Below are 20,277 nucleotides of genomic sequence, written 5' to 3' on the forward strand. Positions count from 1 at the left end.
AGATTTTATATTATTATACGTAAAATCTATATGTATATATATTAAAATTAACATTAAAATTTATTCTTTTTTTTTGGATTGAATGGATCAAATCCAATCTAATACATACTAGACTTAAAACATTAGATGGATCTAATCCGATCTAAAAAATAATAGGTCTAAAATATTAGATAAACCCAAAGTAAACTAATAAATATATATGAAATATATCTATTGTATAGAACTGCTCCAATTTAACATCTAATGGATGTTGGATCAATTCGATTACTAAAATTAATTAGATTGAATCTAAATAAACCTAAAAATATTAGATGTGATCCGATAAACACCTTTAACAGTATCCCTATCTTATATAGAGGGGCCGCTATATCATTTATTGTTGAAAATAAAGACTATTTTGTATTTTCCATGAAATGGACTTGTAATAAACCCAACAACCCCACCATCATTTTCACACAAAGGAGCATTTTATTCTAGTCCACACAAATGGTTTTGAATATGGACCTACTTTACTATATACTTAAGACCCCGATTGCTACTTGAGCCAAGCCCAAAACTAAGATGAACATTAACCTAACCTAAACATGTTAAAACAACCCACGACCTCTTGTGATCACAGAATTTCCATGACCCTTTTTCCTATTTGATGGTCTTTTTCAATGCAACTTGTACCTAAAAGGCTAAACACACTTTGTTTTTTTCCTTCTTTTTCTTACTTAAAATTCAATCGCACGGAAAAGAAAAAGAAAGGAAGATACATGTTAAATCAACTTTTTTTCTTTACGAAGGATTACATTATTAACGTATGTTATTAGGGAAACTTACAAAAATACTAAATTTTTGGTTAACTTTTACAAAAATACTGTCACATGGAAATTTTTTCAAAAATACTGTGTTTTTATAAAAGACCAGTAAAACACAAAGCAATATAACTCAAAACAACAATAAAACACTAGTAAAACACTAGTAGAACACCAGTAAAACTTAACACAGTATACTGCAGTATAAAACTTATAAAAAATACAGTAAAAAAGTAAAAAATACCGCCTGGCAATATTTTTGTAAAAAAATAGTAAAAGTTAGTATACCATGTAAATTTCCCTATTATTATTACTGTTTTCTTTTTTCCTTTTCAAATATTTGGCTAGTAATGAACTTAGAATTTTCTTTTTATAAATAAAGGAAAATATAGTACCACTAAACTATACTTATAATGTAACTATGATATATTATTGGATTTACTCCTATAAAACACTATTTTTTGGGGGGAATTTTTATTTTTATGGTTTTTTTTAGGCAGTTTACAAAATATGGTTTCTTTTAAAAATAAATATTTTATTTAGGTAACTAGATATCTTTATCAGGGTAATTAGAATGATAACCAATTTCTTCCTCAGAGCACTCCAATAGTTCTTTTAAAATAAAGATTCTTTAAAAATTTAAAGAATAATAACGCAAATACACCATCTAACAAATGATGTAAATTCTTTTCTATTTTCTTCATATGTATTCCTCCTTTAAATATATTTTCATAATATTTTATTCTATTTTTAATGATATGCATTATTCAAAATTCATTATTCAAAAAAAAAAAAAGTCTCAAAATCCAAATTTTGTCAGCAAAACCTCTAATACCCGCATTCTCTTAGCATTTAATTATTTTACTAAGCTAAATTGTTTATGCGATGTTTATGCGAATTTAATGTATACGTGGTACAATTTTATTGGTCTACCAAATTTAATTATTTCAAATAAAATAAATAAACGAATAAAATTGTACCATGTATACATTAAATCCGCGTGACAACCCACCTTGACAGTTAATTAGTAAAGTATATATATATATATATATATATTTGCAAAAAAACCATATTTTTCTATAAATTGTATAAAAATCCATAAAATACATTTGTTTTTTTTTTTTGGGTAAAATCTCCTTACTTTTATATCATTTATAATTGTGGTATACATAAATTATTAAGTACCGGTGGAAGCTAGAATGTAGTTCCACGTGAAACTGATTGATTTTTTTGGACAACCGATCGATTGTGTGTGTGAACATGTGTTTGTGTAGCTTTAGGAAAATAAAAGCTAAAGCTTTATTTTGAGGAAGATATATATTTTGATCTATCAAGATTCAGACTCTCTAAAGTTAAAGGAATGTTTTTCTCAAAATTTATTTTGAAAGATATCTTTCCTTGAATGCAGTAGGAGACTATTTCATTACCACAAAATAAATACCCGTGGGCACAGAAGTTCTTAGCTGATCAAAAATCCAGAAAATGAGTCACACATCACACCATCCATGTCATAAATTCACAAGCAAGAATGATAATTGGGATAACTACTACCAACTATGATTCTCAAAAACCACACAAATTAAAGTAGAAAATCATCACAATATATATTATTATTACTAAACATAATTAATTAGTTTGTCAATATTATATAAGGGGTCAAAATGAACTGAAAAGAAATTGCAAAATTAATTAGTTTGTCAATATTATATAAGGGGGTCAAAATGAACTGAAAAGAAATTGCAAAATTATTGAAATAAGACATGATTATAAATAGTTATATATTGCAGATGTGAATAAATCCTAATACTTTACTTGATTGTACGGTCAACGATCAACCTTGGCGAACAGACCTTCTAATTCTCTGCATGTGTTCCCTCAAACGGATTGGGTGATGGGAAAAACCAAATTCCACGTGGAAAAATACCATTGGGCTGTGAGATAGAGATAGATTCCGGTCCAGTGGGTCCCTTGGCCATCTAACCTTAGTTATGTGCGCTTGGTCTGTCAAAGTTAAAAGCTCCGACAACTCAGCGAAGAAAGTGGGGCCTGTCAAGGTGTAATTATACGGATGTGAATGACGTGGCCAAAGGGTGACCAAAATTTCCCGGTCCCGGTCGTTGGGCAAGTCCTGGCCACTTGTTTGAGTGGTTCACACACACCTCGCGTCGCATCACCGCGCCATCAGTAACGTGAATTAACAATAAACTAGCAAAGACCAAAGCTGTTTGGGAATGGGAAAGGAGTGAAAATCTAAAATTGCCCACTCTTATCCATTGAAGCCAATTTTCTGGCTTATTATCAGTGTTCAGCTGTAGCCGAAGCAAGCTAAAAGGCTTTCTGTTTGAGTAATTTTCTTCGTGAAATAATAAGACTAATTATGATTTTTGTTATTTGAATTTTGACATGTATCAAATCATGCTCTTTGAACTTTTAAGATCGTTAAAAATGTCTCCTGAACTATTGAAATTATTTGATTTAAAGATTTTTGTCTAATTTCATTCAATTTTATTATTTCTTGATTGTTTATGTACTAAACCATACTTCTCAAATTTTGATATATACTAAATCATGTCAATTTTAAAATGTACTAAATCATACCCATTTTATGTTAGACTTTTTTACTAAAATTTGATAAAAAAATCTTTAAATCCAATCATCTCAATAGTTCAGTAAGCATTTTTAACGACCTTAAAAGTTTAAAAAAATATAATTTAGTACACGTCAAAGTTTAGGAGCAAAATTCCTAATTAGCCAAATAATAAATTGGATAGTGAACCTTTCTTTTTTGAGTTTGTAGTCTCCAATTAAAAGCTTGAAACTTAACTCATTTGATTACTTATCATTTGTATTGAAGATCAAGTAAAATTAAAGCAATTTGAGATAATAAGAAGGGTGATATAGAATATATTAGTATATAGAAAAACTTTTAACAATTGCTTAAACATGGTTAGAGGCTAGAGCTAAGTCCAACGTCGTACAAGTTGGAATATTTTCATTGTTTGTGGATAACTAAAGTTAGGAGTCGATAATAAGAGTGTACTAATAAAACATGATCAGCTCACTCACAATATTTGTCGGAGAGCTGTGGACTGTCGAGTTGGGACAAAACTGTCCACGACAAAAAATGCATGCAAATTACAAAGTGTAGAAAATTACGATCAATAAAAGAAAAAAGGTCTATTATTATTATTATGTAATTAGGTAATAAAATCTAAAGAAAACAAGAAGGAAAGGTACTAGTCAAATGAGTGGCTAAGATTCTTTATATATATCACATAAACAGATCCTATTCTCATCACAACTCCATCACTTTCTTCCTCATCCAAAAACCAAACATTATATGGCTGCATCTGTTAATAGCATCAACAACAGACTCACTTTAGCCATGGAAAGAACTGGTCAATGGTACGGTGCACTACTTATTACTCTTCAATTTATTTTCTTTAATAATTAACATAAAGAATTCTGTTTTAATTTATTAAATTCATGATGATGATGATGATCTTGTGCTCTTAATTAAAGGGTTTTCTCTCAAGAAATTCCAACTGATGTTCTCGTCGTGGTTGGCGAAGCAAATTTCTCTTTACACAAGGTAACATATTATTTATTACTTCTTTCTTTAATATACATTTTCTTAATTTAATTAATTAATTAATTATTTGTGTTACAGTTTATGCTAGTAGCTAAAAGCAATCACATAAGAAAACTGATAGTGGAGTCAAACGAACCCGATTTGACCACAATCGATCTTTCGGACATACCCGGAGGACCCGAGATTTTCGAGAAGGCAGCTAAATTCTGTTACGGCGTTAACTTCGAGATCACAGTCCACAACGTCGCATCACTACGTTGCGCCGCCGAGTATCTTGAAATGACCGAGAAATACTGCACAAACAACCTCGCCAGCCGTACTGAAGATTTCCTTTCCCAAGTCGCCTTGACTAGTCTCTCCGGTGCCATTGTTGTACTCAAATCTTGCGAAGACTTACTACCCATGGCCGAAGGCCTTAAAATCGTTCAAAGATGTATCGATGTTGCCACTCTTAAGGTCCTAATCATAATTCATTTTGGCTCTCTATAGCTAATTTGTGCTTAATTAGTTTAAGCAATCCTTTAATTTTGTTCTTAATTACTATTCAGGCTTGTAACGAAGCAAACTTTCCGAGTCGATCGCCGACAAATTGGTGGACGGAGGAGCTTTCGATTTTGGAGATTGAATTCTTCGGAAGAATAATTACAGCCATGAGGAATCGTGGCGCCAAAGTTCTAACTATAGCGAGCGCTTTGATTACTTACACGGAAAGAGCGCTTCGAGATCTGGTCCGAGATCATTCCGGGAACGGGACGAAATCTATAGCTCCGAACGAACCCGAAGTCCGAGTCCGACAACGGGAGATTCTAGAAGCGGTTGTGGCTCTCTTACCAGCAGAGAAAGCTGCTTTTCCGATAAACTTTCTCTGTTGTCTTCTCAGATCTGCTATCTTCCTGAAAGCATCCAACGGCTGTAAGAGCGAGTTGGAGAAGCGGATCTCTGTGATTTTGGAACACGTTACGGTCGATGATTTGCTGGTTTTGTCATTCACTTACGACGGTGAACGGCTGTTCGATTTAGAGAGTGTGAGGAAGATCATCTCGGGGTTTGTGGAGAAGGAAAAAAGCGTGGCGGTTTTCAACGGTGGGGATTATAGGGAGACGTGTTCGACGGCGATGCACAGGGTTGCCAAGACCGTTGATGCTTACCTTAGTGAGATAGCCGCTTATGGTGAGCTCACTATTTCGAAATTTAATGGCATTGCTAATCTTATCCCCAAAGGATCGCGAAAGGTTGATGATGATCTCTATCGAGCCATCGACATCTTCTTGAAGGTATTTTTTTTTTTTTTTTGGTTTAAGGTTTTCTCAACCTAATTAACTCTAATTTTCGCATGCATATATAAATTTTGTTAATTGTCTTATATAGTTATATTATAAAGTCATATATGGTTAACCAAAAGTAGGTACAATTTTTTATGGGACATTAAGTTTACAAAAAATATAGATATGTACATATACCAGTTTTTTTTTTGTTGACATTACAGATTTTAATTTTTATTTATTTTATGGTTTTCACGTTGTTGCTTCATAAAACTAATGTAAAAATATGGTTGATTTTTTTTTTTTTTAACAAAATACAAATAAAATACCTGAAAAAATCAAAATAAGTAAAAATGTAAAAAAGAACATTATAAATAAAAAAATTCGTAAACATGTAAAAATGATTATATGTTCTTTTTTTACACTATATTGTATTATTGTGTATTAAAATATATTTTATATCATATTTTTATATAATATTATATTTTGATATAATATGTGCTTATAAATATATAATATTTTGTCCTCATCATTTTAAATTCTTTCTCTCAAAATAAAAAATATATATATATAATATTTTAATATAAATTAATTTTTCACATACTATTATATAAAAAAAATACTAAAAGATACACATAGTTCCTAAGAAGTATAATATCAAAATGCAATTCAATATCAAATCTCACTTATTTTCTTTCAATAAATATTATAAAAAATCACTAATTAATTATAAAACTACACTTTATTGTAATTACCAGATAACATAAGTGCATCACTTATATAAAATACAATTTAATATTGGATCTAATACAACTTACACCAAACAAACCCAAGTCTCATATATAATCTACAATATCACTACTCTAATTAATAAATTTTAACGTAAAATAATTTACCAAATGCAATAATAAATCAAGATCTAATATTATTTTTATTTTAATTCCGAATAAGTTAAATTATTTATTTTGTATAAATAATAATGTTGATCATTAATTTCCTTTTGGACAGGCTCATCCCAACTTAGACGAGATAGAACGAGAAAAGGTATGCAGTGTAATGGACCCACTAAAACTCTCGTACGAAGCGCGTGTGCACGCGTCACAAAACAAGCGATTACCAGTGCAAATAGTCCTTCACGCTCTCTACTACGATCAGCTAAAACTAAGGAGCGGAGGCGTGGATGATAAGAGTGACATAGCTGTGACCGCTGTGACCAAGAACCAACTCCAAACAGACGTTTCTTTGGTAAGAGAGAACGAGGCTTTAAGGAGTGAGCTTATGAAAATGAAGCTTTTTATTTCAGATATGAAAAAGGGTAGTACGGGTAATACAAGTGTTCACACAGTCGGAACGACGTCGTCTTCTAAAGGATCAGGCTCTAAAAAGACTTTCTTCTCCTCAATGTCTAAGACTCTTGGTAAGTTGAATCCCTTCAAGCATGGTTCTAAGGACACTTCTAATATTGAAGATGTTGTAGATGTTACTAAGCCTAGAAGAAGAAGATTCTCTATCTCTTGAATCTCTTTCTTTCTTTATTTTGTATGCCTAGGAATGATCTAAGAGTGTTGTGTTTGATTTTTTTTTTTTTGTTAAATAATTAATTTTGAGTGTTTTAATATACAAAATTTGTATTTTATTGATTCTTCATCTTGTTTGTTAATTAATTATTAGAACAAAGAAAAGGACAATAATAAGTATTTGTTGTGTAATGCCATAAATATTGGTAGTAATTTTGTAATTTTGTTGTGTAAGTAATTTTTATTTTTTTTTTTATTTATTTTTTTTTTTAAGAACACCCCAAAATTCCACATTAAAAAGCAAGAGTTTAAAAAAGATAAAAGAGATTGATATCATTAAAAATTCATGTCATCAACCACGAGTAAATGAATATAATTCAGATAACTTAACTCTTAAACTTTACGAATTGCCATAAATAAAGCAAACTTAGCAAAATTATGGCAACATTATTTATCCTAGAACAATGAGAAAGACTCACATTATTAAAGAGAGTCAAATTATAATGAATATGTAGAAGAACTAAGCCTAACGATTAGTCCAAAAAAACATTATTGTTAATTTTATTAGGCACATGAAGACACTTGGTCTCAAATTGAATATTTTCCAAACACAAACGATGACATTGGACTCCTACATGACGAAGAGCAGGAACTTCAGCTTGAAAATATCAAATCATGTGCCAAATAGTCGAGGTAAAGACAACCCTATGAGTATTAATCATACCCATACCATAAAAATCCCCGGCACATCTAAAGCTGAGTCAATGTGGACCTTGAAAAAACCCGCCAAAGGGGGTACCCAGCGAGGCATGGTGGGAGGAAAAGAAGATGCCACAAGATGCCTTGTGGCCCTCACACCATCAATCTCTTTTGGACTCAAAAGAGGCTTCTGATAATTACACAAAAAAACACAGACCCAAGTGGCCACCAACTCAGGAGACATTAGAGAATTGTTATGCACTATTTTATTTCTCATATGCCAAACTCTCCACATAATAACAAGAGTTGATCTCACTTGAGAGACTGAAAACAAGTTCTAATAAAGTATATAAAACTAATAAAATCAGTACAAGTAACCAAAGGGTCTCCGAGATTAAACTCACAATATTTTCAACATTGTGAAAAAGTAGAGCACCCACACAAAGCTGATGAGTGGTTTCTTCCTGGACATCGCACAAAGGACAAAGGCCATCAGTAAGCATACCATACTTGATCAAATTAAACTTAGAAGGGATCCGATTGTTTGAAATTTACCAAGCAAATATTTTAACTTTTGGGAGGAATGTTAAGGCACCAAAATTTCTTCCATCATGTTGAAAAATCATGTGAAGGAGAAGGTCTATCACACTCTAATCAATGAGTAGCAAGCTAGTAATTACTCTTGACAGAATAGAAGCCTGAAGAATCATGGCCATAAACAGGGCCGGCCCTAGGCATAGGCGGGCTAGGCCCGTGCCTAGGGCCCACACTTTCCGGGGGCCCGAAATAAAAAAAATAAAAAAAATTATTAGGCTTTTATTTAAGTAAAATTTAAGTGTATTATAAACAATAAATATTTATAGCTTAGTTGGTTGAGGTGGATGGTATAAAGTCCAAGGTCATGGGTTCAAATCCCATAACACTCTTCTTTTAATTTTTTTTTATATATTTTTGAGAGCCCCAAAATTTAATTTGTCTTGGGCCCATATATTTTCAGGGCCGGCCCTGGCCATAAATTAATTTATCAATAGATGGAGAAGAAGGTCAAGGGACAGAAAGTATAGAAGAAGCTTCATCAGGAGAAAACAAACCATAAATCATATATGCATCCCAATCTCCGAAATTAGATTGCAATAAATCCACTATACTACCAATCCCAAGTAAATTTAGAGACAAGACTAAGAAACCAACAGCCATTGGGAGCCAATTGTCTTCGTAAATGGAAATATCCCTACCATCCCCTACTTTCTAAAGTGTCCCTGCATCAAATAATTTATTTCCCCACAAAACGTTCTTCCAAATATAAAAGCCTCTTTTAGAAGAATTTATTGCCTTAAAAGGTCTATTCTGATGATATAAACCTTTTAGAACCAAAAAGCCACCAAAGAGGAAGGGTTATGATAGAGCCTCCAAGCATGTTTAGCCAATAAAACTTGGTTGAAAAGATGTAAATCCAGAAACCTCATAACGCCATGATCTTTGTCCCAACACAATTTTTCCAATTTTTACCAATGCATCTTCATCTTCAGATCATCACCCTTACCGAAATCTTGCACACATGCAATGGACATTATTTACAAATTGAAGAGGGACATTGTGTAAGTCAGAATGGATTGAATGACATGTTTTATAAGAATCTCTCTACCTGCCATACAGAAGGATTTAGCCTTCCAACCATTCAACTTTTTCCAAATGCAATTTCAAATAGAATTAAACATGACAAACTTAGTGGTCCTTGCAAAACAAGAAAGACCCAAATAATTTTTGTGCACTCTACTCCAACAACCCCAAGGATTATCGTCATACCAATCTTATCCTCCTCAGAGACATTAGGACTAAACACAAACAGTTAACTTCTCGAAATTCACACTCTGACCCGAAGCAGCACCATACCAAGAGAGCATGAGTTTGAATCTATTACATGCTAAGACTGAAGCCTTTAGGACAAAAAGATTATCATCAGTAGGTCCTTAGGTGTATGGGGCCTAAGAAAAAATTAAATTTTAGGGCCCTGATATAAATATTTTAATTATTATGAAGATAATAATTCTAATATTTTGGTGCAGTACTAGTGGTAAACAAATTTAAAACTCTTAAGAGCTCTAAGGTTCAATTTTCCATAGCTACACATTAAATATTTCTAAAAAAAAATGTAAAAGTAGAGGTTGGAAACTGATCCCTTGACCTCTTTGCTTAAAATCACACTCTACCACTACACTAAACAATATTTTACTTTATTTTCTTATTTTTTAATATTTTATTCGTGATAATTATTTTTACAATTTTGGGACCTCGAGCGTGCAGAGGTCCAAGGCACACGCCTGGCTCACCTCACCTCAGAGTCGACCTTGTTAGCAAATAACAGATGAGAGATAGTTGCCCTGACCGTCCACATGGAATCCAACACAACAAATTATTATCACAATCCTGATTCACCAAACTCGTCAAATCTTCAACACACAACAGGAACAAGTATGGAGACATGAGATCACCCCGTCAAAGGCCCCTTTTAGGATGAATATTACCATAAATACCACCATTCAAGAGAATTGAATATTCCACAGAGGAAATACACTCCATCACCTTACCAATCCAATCACCATGGAATCCCAATTTTTGGATAATTTTACCCAAAAAGGACCACTCCACCCGATCATAAGCTTTGGACATATCAAGTTTAATAGCGTGATACCCAGCATCACCATTTTTTTAGTGTGTTAATACACACATAACCAATAAGGACATTATCAGTAATCAATATACCAGATAAGAGTACGTTGTTCAACAAAGATCACTCTATGGCGTCAATTATTTAGAAATAACTAACGACATAGAGGCTTACTCTATGACATCGGTTATTTCCAAAAAAATTGATGCCATAAGAGATTTATAACCTTTAGCAGATTAATAAACCTACGTCGTCCCTTATTTTAATTTCCAGCAAAAATAAGAGCATCTAAAGCGCATTGTTATAGTAGTGAGGACACGATAATGACGACTTGATCGTGTACAATTTGCTTAGTCAACACACCTATTATCTCATGGGTTGGGCCTCACGAATACAATCTTAACTTGTATCTTTTTTAATGTAAACTCCCCATTAGAGGAAAAAGAGAAACTAAGTATAATTCATATGAACACTATAAATACCCAACAAATCCTTCAAACTAAGGGTTGAATTCTCTTACAATATTTGCTCAAGCAAAAACAAAGAACATATATTCATTGTATTCCTAAAGACTTTTCAAGCTAAAATACATAATAATATATACTCGTAGATTAAGGCTCTTTAACGCTCCAACCATGTAAAAAACTCTAAATGTTGTTCTATTTCTCTCTACAAATTATTTATTCAGTTCTAATTTCTTATAATTAGTTTTCTGAAAATCCCAGTAAACACTAAGGTTTTGAGTGAGCCGAGAGAGAGAGAGAGAGAGAGAAAGAGAATTAGAGGTTAGAGGCTTAGGTTTAAATTTTTTGTGTTATGTTAATCCTTAAATGAAATTCTTAGTTTATTAAATTAAAGAATTGGCTCAACTAGTCTAGAAATCACTAAAATACAAAACCTTAAATAAACTTAAATATCAAAAGACTAAACTACCCTCACTTTCGAATAAACTTCCAATACTAGGGGTAAACTTATCATAAATAATTACCTCGCAATACCTCAATAAAACCAATACTAATAAAACTTCATCGCACTTAAAAATCACAAACTAATACCACTATGATACTTCTGGCCAACCAATCGAGTTTCTAAAGTTGCTGGACCTGAAAATATTTTAATTCATAAATAGCATGCATATTACCCACACATTTTTATAAAATCTTTGTAATTAATAAATGACACTTATTTCTCACATTTATGATAAAATCCCTAATCCCTATATAATTAATCTAGTAAGATTATAATCTTACTCATTTATTTTCTTAATATTCAAATTTTTCCATATTTCATAAAATATGCCTTAATAAATCACATTTAAATTTTTGGGAAGTTACAGACTTTATGAGCGAGGCACTTTTTGATTGATAACTTTGTAAGTTACTCATGTTGGTTTGTTCATTATGATTATTGAGACGACATTATTCTTTCTTTTGCGAGAAGTCTCCCTTGTACGAGACCTTGAGAACTGGCCTTGTGTTTGGCTTCTCCTTGATCCACTTACAACGGTATTCGAATTTGTCCTTTGAGAATTACTCTCTCGTCTTAGGTGATGTCGTTCAAATAGATAGGACATATAACTTCTGTCATCCCTTTGTGGGCCTCGTGGAAGCTTACGATGACTCGATGGTCGAGTTATTTGTTGTTTTGGCGGAGGTCTCACATTCCTGTGGGACGATTTTGGAACATATGGTCGCGTTCCTCTTGGACTTTGACCATTAGGGTTTTGCGAAGTTTCTTGGTTAATGGGAATTTCTCTTGTACTCCCTGATTGTTACTCATGGGGACGTGTAGGATTATTCACATTGTTCCCTTCAACTATGCTTCAACTATGGCATGTCGCACCCTTCTAGTCCACGATTCGTGAGGCCTTCCTCATGGACGCCTTAATGGAGGCTCAATTTGTTTTACAGGTGCATCATTCGCAGTTGTTCGTGCTGCAGCGACTTCACGCTCTAATTCATCGTTTCTACGGTTGGATTTGGCCAACCTTTTCCAAAGTTTGCGATTTTCCAATTCCGCTAAAGGAACATATCTAGTGGGGTCGTAAGTTGCCTTCTTTATCTTTTCTGGGATGCCCTATGGATTGTCAGTTCTTTCAAAGTCCCATTGAGGATGACCGATTTCTGTATTTGGATTGTCTACAGGTTGAGTCCCTTGGGGCTCTTTTCTAGGACGAAGAACCGTTTCTTCTTGTTCGACAAGAATGTCTTGAGAACTATTGTCCATAATAACAACTTTGTTTTTTTGTGTAGAGAAATGTGTTTCAAAGTTAATTATCAAAGGTTCTGAATGAAACTTAGAATTTCCTTAGCATTATGAGACCTAATAATATGTAATAAATACTTAATGAATATATATATATACTTAATTATGAATTCTAATATAAGTGATAAAGATTTTTACGTGATTTTGTTATTAAAATCTACGCACTCCACAAGTCATTTTTATTTTTAGATTTTTTGGTTACAGAATATAATTTGACAGAATTTTCTCTAAGTTTGAAAAATTGGTCGTCTATATTTAAAATAAGAAGAATAACTATTGTCGTTGACTAAATTTTGAACATGTTATGACCAAGCTATTCTATAGCACTACTTCGCTCCTCTAGGAAAATATTAGTTAAAAATATACGTTATGTACAGGCTTCCTCGTGAATTATTTAGATTTAGCATGTAGACCCTACTTGTTGGTTTATTTGAAGTAAGGCTTGGGTAAGTATCATCTCTCCTTGTAAGTTTTTTCAAGTTGTATCTCTTGTGCATGCCGAGTTGTTGGCATTCGATCTCGCAACAAGCTTGACCTTCCTCTATTTGTAAATAGAGTCTTTGACTGCACAATATGCGAGACGCTTATTGTAAGTGTTTACACACATGTTACTTTTAATATTAAATGCGTCAATAATTCTTGAGAAGACCCCATACATGTATTTTATTGCGAGGAGATCATTTAATGTCTTTCTTTAGTACACGTGTCGCATGCATGATAGATTCGTTCATTTATTACTTGAAATACGAGTATAGCAGTGATATAAGATACTTAATTCTACCAATAGCGATATTATATTTTGGAGAGTACTAAACACTACTATTGGTACCTTTTAGCATTTCTATTGAATAAATGCTTTCTTCAGTGTGATTAAAAGGAACAAAAAGAAAAATTGTGGGATGTAGACTAAATATCATTTTGAATACTACATTTTACAAAAATTATTGATTATACTCCCTATTTTATTAAATGAGAAATTAAACTTTTTATTTTTAAAATAATATAAAATAATACTCTCAATTGATTTTTTTATCAAAATAAAATTGAATAATAACTTAATTTAAAGATGATGTTATGATAAGACTGAATATATTTTATGTATTTGTTTATGATATAAACTAAAAAATTAAAAATCAAAATCAAAATATTAATTTATATTATTATAAAAAATATAAAATTTAATTTATCATTTAGCAAAATAAAAACTATTTAATAAATTTTGTAAAATATAGAATGGAAATATTTTTTTTTAAAGTGCTAGAAAGTACACATAAGTGATTCTTTCTCCCTTGGCATTATTTTCTTGCGTCTCACTCCATTACTCTTCCGTTATATTCCATTTCTTTCTTTTGTAATTGCAGAATACTTAGTATTGAAAGCTCCACGGCTATGGCGGCCTCTGCTCTACTAATGGACCCGAAACCTTTGGAGCCACCGCCCTCTTTCCCCTCGACGAGAGCTGACCCATGTCTCTCCGAACAGTACCTCTCCTCCGACGAGGACGATCTCTACAGTCGCCTCAAGTCACTGCAACGCCAGCTCGAGTTCATCGACATCCAGGAGGAGTACGTTAAGGACGAGCAAAAGAATCTCAAGCGAGAACTCCTTCGTGCCCAAGAAGAGGTTAAGAGGATCCAATCGGTTCCCCTCGTCATTGGCCAGTTCATGGAAATGGTTGATCAGAATAATGGGATAGTGGGCTCAACCACCGGCTCCAATTACTACGTCAGGATTCTCAGCACCATCAATCGGGAGCTTCTCAAGCCCTCTGCCTCTGTTGCTTTGCATCGCCACTCGAATGCCCTTGTTGACGTTCTTCCTCCTGAGGCCGACTCCAGTATTTCCCTTCTCAGCCAGTCAGAAAAGCCCGATGTCACCTATTCTGTAAGACCGATTCATTTTTTGTTGACATTGTTTCTATTAGGGTTTGCGGAAAATCGAATTTAAGATTTTGCCTTTCTAGCAATCTAACCTAGCATCTTTGAATTGGATGTTATTAAAATTTAGGGTTTTCGAAATCGTGCACCATTCCATAATTTTGGTATCATTTTTTTGTAGAATTTTAACAACGATATCATTTCTAAAGTTAATTTAGTTTTTTTTTTTTTTTCGAAATGGAATTCATTCAATTCAAACAATTACAAAGTAAAAGGTTCATCAAGCCGCAGAGCTTGATGAACACAAGGGGGAAACCCCAATCCACATAGCACTAGGTTTAGATAACAAACTTGATTGGCTAAAGTGTGAGCCACTTGATTAACTTCTCTAGAAACAAATAATAAATCAGATACATTAGGATGTTGCATTAAACTTCTAATCTGGTGTAGCAGCCCTGCAATGTCGCTACAACTATCCTCTTTCTCTTGAAGTAGTTGGATCGCTCTTATACAGTTCGATTCCACTGTAAAGTTTCGAAAACCCCACTATATACCGACCATGAGCCCCTCTTTAATGGCCAGCAGCTTAGCCATCAAAGGTGTTAGCTGCTGTTGCATAACTTTGGCAGCCGCAAAGGCCACTGCACCATCGTTTTCCCGCACAACACAGGTTATAGCAGCACAGCCCTCTTTGATTCTCAGACCAGCATCCACATTAATTTTAAAACAGCCCACTGTTGGCCTGCTCCATCTCCCCTCTTCCCTTTCTGACACAGCTTGCTTCTTGCCACCATACGCATCCTGATATTCTTTCAAAAATTTCCCACACCATTGGCATCCATATATCTTTATATATTAAAAGTGCCTATCTAACGGCATTTCTTGGTTTAACATTCTTGGTTTAACAGAATATACTTAAAAATAAAAGAATATTCTGTTAAATTTAACGATTAGGTTTGATCTCCCGTTAAAAAATAAACCCAATAATTAAACCCAAAAAATTAAACAATCTTTTTAAATTAAAAAAATCATCTTAGCCACATATCTCTCTAACAAACCCTAGATTGATTGTGTTGGCTTAGAGATTTTTGGGTTGGGCTTAAAAAAATAATAATAAAAAAAGATAAAATGGGCTGTAATTAGTATTTACCTTATATGTTTGTGCTTATTTTTAGTTTTATTTTTAATTTTACCACCAAGAGGAGAAGGTTGAAAAATATTAGAATATGAAAATATTATTGGTGCTTATTAGTAATTTGCAAAGAATGTGAAAATCTATAAATATATAGTTGTGTAGCTATTATTAGATATGAAATGAGATAATAGAACTTTTTTCAATTAGAAGATTAATGTACATTTTACTATTAATAACATACATTATTATAACACAACTATATTTTACTTACTAAATATACTGACACATATTTTATTTTTATAAAACAAATCGTTCAAATAATTATACTATTTTAATTATTAATTCAAATAAAAAACTAAAATATTAAATAAAACTAACACTACGTGGCTTGACACGTAACAATTACCTAGTATATTTATATATATATATTTTTATAATTTTAGTGGCAATCTAAGTTGGGGCAAAATGAATTCTGTTTTATTACAATAGATGAGGCATATATATTAAATTGCCGCCAAGCTCTTTTTCCGGAGCGCCTCAGAATTGATTTGTGTATTGGATTTAGGAAAAAAAAAAATCTAGTTAGGCGCAAGCCTTAAGCTTGTTGAAATTAGTGTTGATCTGAATTTTGAATTTCTAAATTAGTGCGAAGATTTTTATTCTCACTCTGTTTTTAGGAATCAAATTAATCATGATATCTATGTACCGAATGTTTGGTGCATCTTGAGACTTGCCAGAGTTTTTCAAGTTGTGGCTTGCGTGCTCTTGCTTGGAGAGTGAAGTTCCTTTCCTTAAATTGTTTGCTTTTTGCTGATATTAGTTACAACTTACGATAAGATTAGACTAAAATTCATTATAGAGCATTTCTTGGGGTCTTCTTCTTGTTTGATTGTGCACCTGGTATGATATATTACTATATTCTGCTCATATGGGATATGCAGTGAACTGATTGTTATACGATGTATGTGTTGTTGAGTTCCTACTAAAAAAAATGAATCTCTGAAAGAATCTTACTGGTGATGATGATTCTAGAAATGCACATATTATTCATGGATTAAGGGGGATTTCATTTCTGATTGAATTTGTTATTGATGAAAGATATATCTTCGCTGCATTTTACATTCATTTTATGAGTGCCATTTATTTCTACATATCATTTATTTATCTTCTGCTACCTTCCCTTAACCTTAAGACATTTGATCTCATCACTGTTTTAATGCTACTGAGTGTTTTTTTTTTCTTTTTATGCATTAGGATATTGGTGGATGTGACATTCAGAAGCAAGAAATCCGTGAAGCTGTGGAACTACCGCTTACTCACCATGAACTATACAAACAAATTGGTATAGACCCTCCGCGTGGTGTTTTGCTCTATGGTCCTCCTGGCACTGGTAAAACTATGCTTGCCAAGGCTGTTGCTAATCACACAACTGCTGCCTTCATTAGAGTTGTCGGTTCAGAGTTTGTTCAGAAGTATTTGGGTGAGGTAAGGTGTTGGATCTTGTTTTTCAACATTTCTTAGATGCCTTTTCTTTTGTACCAGTTCAATTACAGGAAAACATCTTATTATTATTATTTTTAATGACAACTTGATTGTTATACCAATTGTACGAGTAATTGCGGTAATATTGAACATGGTTACTATATATTGCCTCTTTGAAGATACTTTGAATTATAAAGTACTGCTACATGGTTAATTTTTTGTTTGCTGTGTCCATCTCAAATTACAAGTACTTACAGACAATTGTTTTTTGTTTAGGGCCCTCGTATGGTTCGTGATGTCTTCCGTCTTGCCAAGGAAAATGCTCCAGCAATTATCTTTATTGATGAAGTAGATGCTATAGCTACTGCCAGGTTTGATGCTCAAACTGGAGCTGATAGAGAAGTTCAGCGTATACTTATGGAGCTTCTCAACCAGGTAGAGCTGGAAGATATTAATAAATTTTGAATATAATAATTTTGATGGCAGGAAAACTGTTGACACTCACTCAGTCAGTTATTTGAAAAGGCTTTATATTCATATTTGAGATCTATTTCTATAGCCGAAACTGCTTCTCTGACCTGTATACATACCTCCCAACTCTGATCAACTTATAAATTCTTTTCAGATGGATGGATTCGATCAAACAGTGAATGTGAAGGTTATCATGGCTACTAATCGAGCTGATACATTGGATCCTGCACTTCTGCGTCCTGGACGGCTGGATAGGAAGATTGAATTTCCTTTGCCTGATAGAAGGCAGAAGAGACTTGTTTTTCAGGTATGTTTTGTTTTGTGCATACAAGTCTATAAAAAAGATGAAATATCGAATTCACTCTTTGAATCTACGGTGTTATTTCACCCTTATATTTCTCAATTTTAAAATTTTGCATTACAAACCTTGTTTGTGAAGCCTTTGACTTCCTCAAAATTTCTTTATTTTGTATGTTAATTATGTCTTCCTTTATATTGGCAAGTAGTTTAAATTTCTAAATCATTACATTTGTTGCTTCAACTTCACCTGTTCTCCTATATTACCTTCAGAATTTCGTTTTTATTTGGTTAAATTGGACTTGGAAGTCTGTTGTATATACTTCATAACTGTATCTCAATAAGAAAATATGCATTCTTTGTCAAGTGTGTTTTACCAAGCTACTGCAGTTTTTTCTGAAATAAGCATATATGTAAAATTAATAACCATGTCCATTTACTGTACAGGTTTGTACGGCGAAAATGAACTTAAGTGACGAAGTGGATTTGGAGGACTATGTATCAAGGCCTGATAAAATCAGTGCTGCTGAGGTTAGTTGAAGTGTATCTTTCTGAATTTAAGAAAGGATAAACATCTTGAAATTTTATGTCAATTATTGCTGTTATTAGCTTTACTTTTGCAAGGTTCCCACAGATCTTAACACCTTCCATTAGTATTTTAATTCTTTATTTTTGAATCGATGCTTGCAGATTACAGCTATATGTCAAGAAGCAGGAATGCATGCTGTTCGGAAGAACAGGTATGTCATCCTTCCAAAGGATTTCGAAAAGGGATACCGAACAAATGTGAAGAAGCCTGATACCGACTTTGAATTCTACAAGTGAAGAAGTTATGTTGGACTTTTCCAGTGCTTGCTGTTTCGAAGATCTCGTGTACTGAAACTCCTGAATCTACTTGTACTAGCACGCTGTTGTTTGAACATATTTTTCCTATCATTTTAGCCAAAAAGGGAAAAACTAAATTACATGTTCTGATTTCATTTGCTGCTCCACCACACTCCCCTTGACATAGTATCTATTTCTTATGTTCTTTATGTAGTGGTAGTAGAGAGCTCAGAGCTCCCTTTCCTGTAGGTTGCTGGGCCTGTTTGATGCATTTCATTATTCATTGAGAAGAATTTTTATAATGTGACCTTGTCTCATTGGTGTAAATAAGCTGTTGTGTGAGTTGTGACAGGCCTTAATTAACATGGGCCAGGATTATGGTTTGGCCTAGAACCCTACAAAAAACCACATAAAGCAAAAGAGCACCAAACCCTACCATAATTATAGGCACCAAAGTACAAGCAGACCTTGCATGCCTACCTATTGATTACTTTCCTTTTCCTTCAGCTAAATTACAAGCTCACATGTGCGCTTTATGGGCCCACTATATTCTCATATAAGGTTTAACTATAGTGTGTATTGCATTATTCTAATATAATGAAGACTTATTTCCTATTGATTAGGGAATCTTGTATGGTTTTGGGGAGGTAGTAGTACTGGTTTCGAGTAGTGCCAATGTAGAGTGGTTATCACTCAAATGTTTGGTAGCAAAATCAGGTCAAAGGTCTTATCATGTTATACTATGTGCTTTGGACTAAAGTTATTTGATCCCAAAAACTCTTGAAAAGCCAGTTTTTCTTTTCCTAGCTAGCACTTTGAAGTTTCAAGAAATGAAATAATTTGTAATCTATTCAATTCAAAGTATCTACTATGTTCCAAACATTGCAATTTGATAGTGAAAGATTGTTTCCTTATTCATCCGATTAACGAGAGAACCCAACAGGAAAATAAAGAAGAAAAACAAAATGAAAATTGCTCTTAAAAGCTTTTAGAAAAATAAAAATAAAATTAAAAAACTGGGTTAGGAAGATTCCAGACGTACAAAAGGACAGCAGAGCTTAGTTATACACACACACCTAATTCGAATAGAGTGATTGACTGTATAGTTAGAGTCATGCTTGTCTGTTGCCTTGTGTCTTTCTTGGACACCATTCTCTCTTTCTTTCCATTCTTGTTGTTAATTAATTCTTAGTAAGTGTTTGTGTTTTATTTTCTTATATTAACCTATGTTTGGATCTTATAATTTAGGATAAGAGAAAAAAAACCCAAAGAAGGAAATATAGTGCATGTTTGGCATCATAACTAAAAAACTGTTTTTTGTTTTTAAAAACAGAATATTGTTTTTAAAAATAATTTGGCTTGTTTGGCCTTGATTTTTAAAAACAGT

At 33.0% G+C, this 20,277-nt stretch overlaps 2 protein-coding genes across 2 annotated transcripts; both read left to right on the top strand.

Moving 5' to 3' along the window:
- Positions 1-3,835: 3,835 nt before the first annotated feature.
- LOC115719207 (root phototropism protein 2) lies at positions 3,836-7,372 on the top strand. The gene is made up of 5 exons (XM_030648160.2): positions 3,836-4,205; positions 4,323-4,392; positions 4,471-4,848; positions 4,941-5,666; positions 6,663-7,372. The coding sequence occupies exons 1-5, from the start codon at positions 4,141-4,143 to the stop codon at positions 7,170-7,172; spliced, it is 1,749 nt and encodes a 582-aa protein (XP_030504020.2). The 5' UTR covers positions 3,836-4,140; the 3' UTR covers positions 7,173-7,372.
- A 6,663-nt stretch (positions 7,373-14,035) lies between these two features.
- On the top strand, positions 14,036-19,192 carry LOC115719076 (26S proteasome regulatory subunit 6B homolog). Its single transcript, XM_030647980.2, has 6 exons — positions 14,036-14,687; positions 17,070-17,300; positions 17,574-17,732; positions 17,923-18,075; positions 18,513-18,596; positions 18,756-19,192. Exons 1-6 carry the CDS (start codon positions 14,193-14,195, stop codon positions 18,888-18,890), a joined length of 1,257 nt encoding a protein of 418 aa, XP_030503840.1. The 5' UTR covers positions 14,036-14,192; the 3' UTR covers positions 18,891-19,192.
- The last annotated feature ends 1,085 nt before the right edge of the window (positions 19,193-20,277 follow it).

This window comes from Cannabis sativa, chromosome 2 (genome assembly GCF_029168945.1).
Source record: "Cannabis sativa cultivar Pink pepper isolate KNU-18-1 chromosome 2, ASM2916894v1, whole genome shotgun sequence".
NCBI classification, from domain to species: domain Eukaryota; kingdom Viridiplantae; phylum Streptophyta; class Magnoliopsida; order Rosales; family Cannabaceae; genus Cannabis; species Cannabis sativa.

Excerpts from the sequence above, each read along its gene's own strand:
- LOC115719076 (XM_030647980.2), top strand. The coding sequence starts at position 14,193 with ATGGCGGCCTCTGCTCTACTAATGGACCCGAAACCTTTGGAGCCACCG. Across the intron at positions 17,301-17,573 it reads TTCAGAAGTATTTGGGTGAG|GGCCCTCGTATGGTTCGTGA; the intron begins GTAAGGTGTTGG and ends TTTTTTGTTTAG. Across the intron at positions 17,733-17,922 it reads TTATGGAGCTTCTCAACCAG|ATGGATGGATTCGATCAAAC; the intron begins GTAGAGCTGGAA and ends AATTCTTTTCAG.
- LOC115719207 (XM_030648160.2), top strand. The coding sequence starts at position 4,141 with ATGGCTGCATCTGTTAATAGCATCAACAACAGACTCACTTTAGCCATG. Across the intron at positions 4,849-4,940 it reads TCGATGTTGCCACTCTTAAG|GCTTGTAACGAAGCAAACTT; the intron begins GTCCTAATCATA and ends ATTACTATTCAG. Across the intron at positions 5,667-6,662 it reads CCATCGACATCTTCTTGAAG|GCTCATCCCAACTTAGACGA; the intron begins GTATTTTTTTTT and ends CCTTTTGGACAG.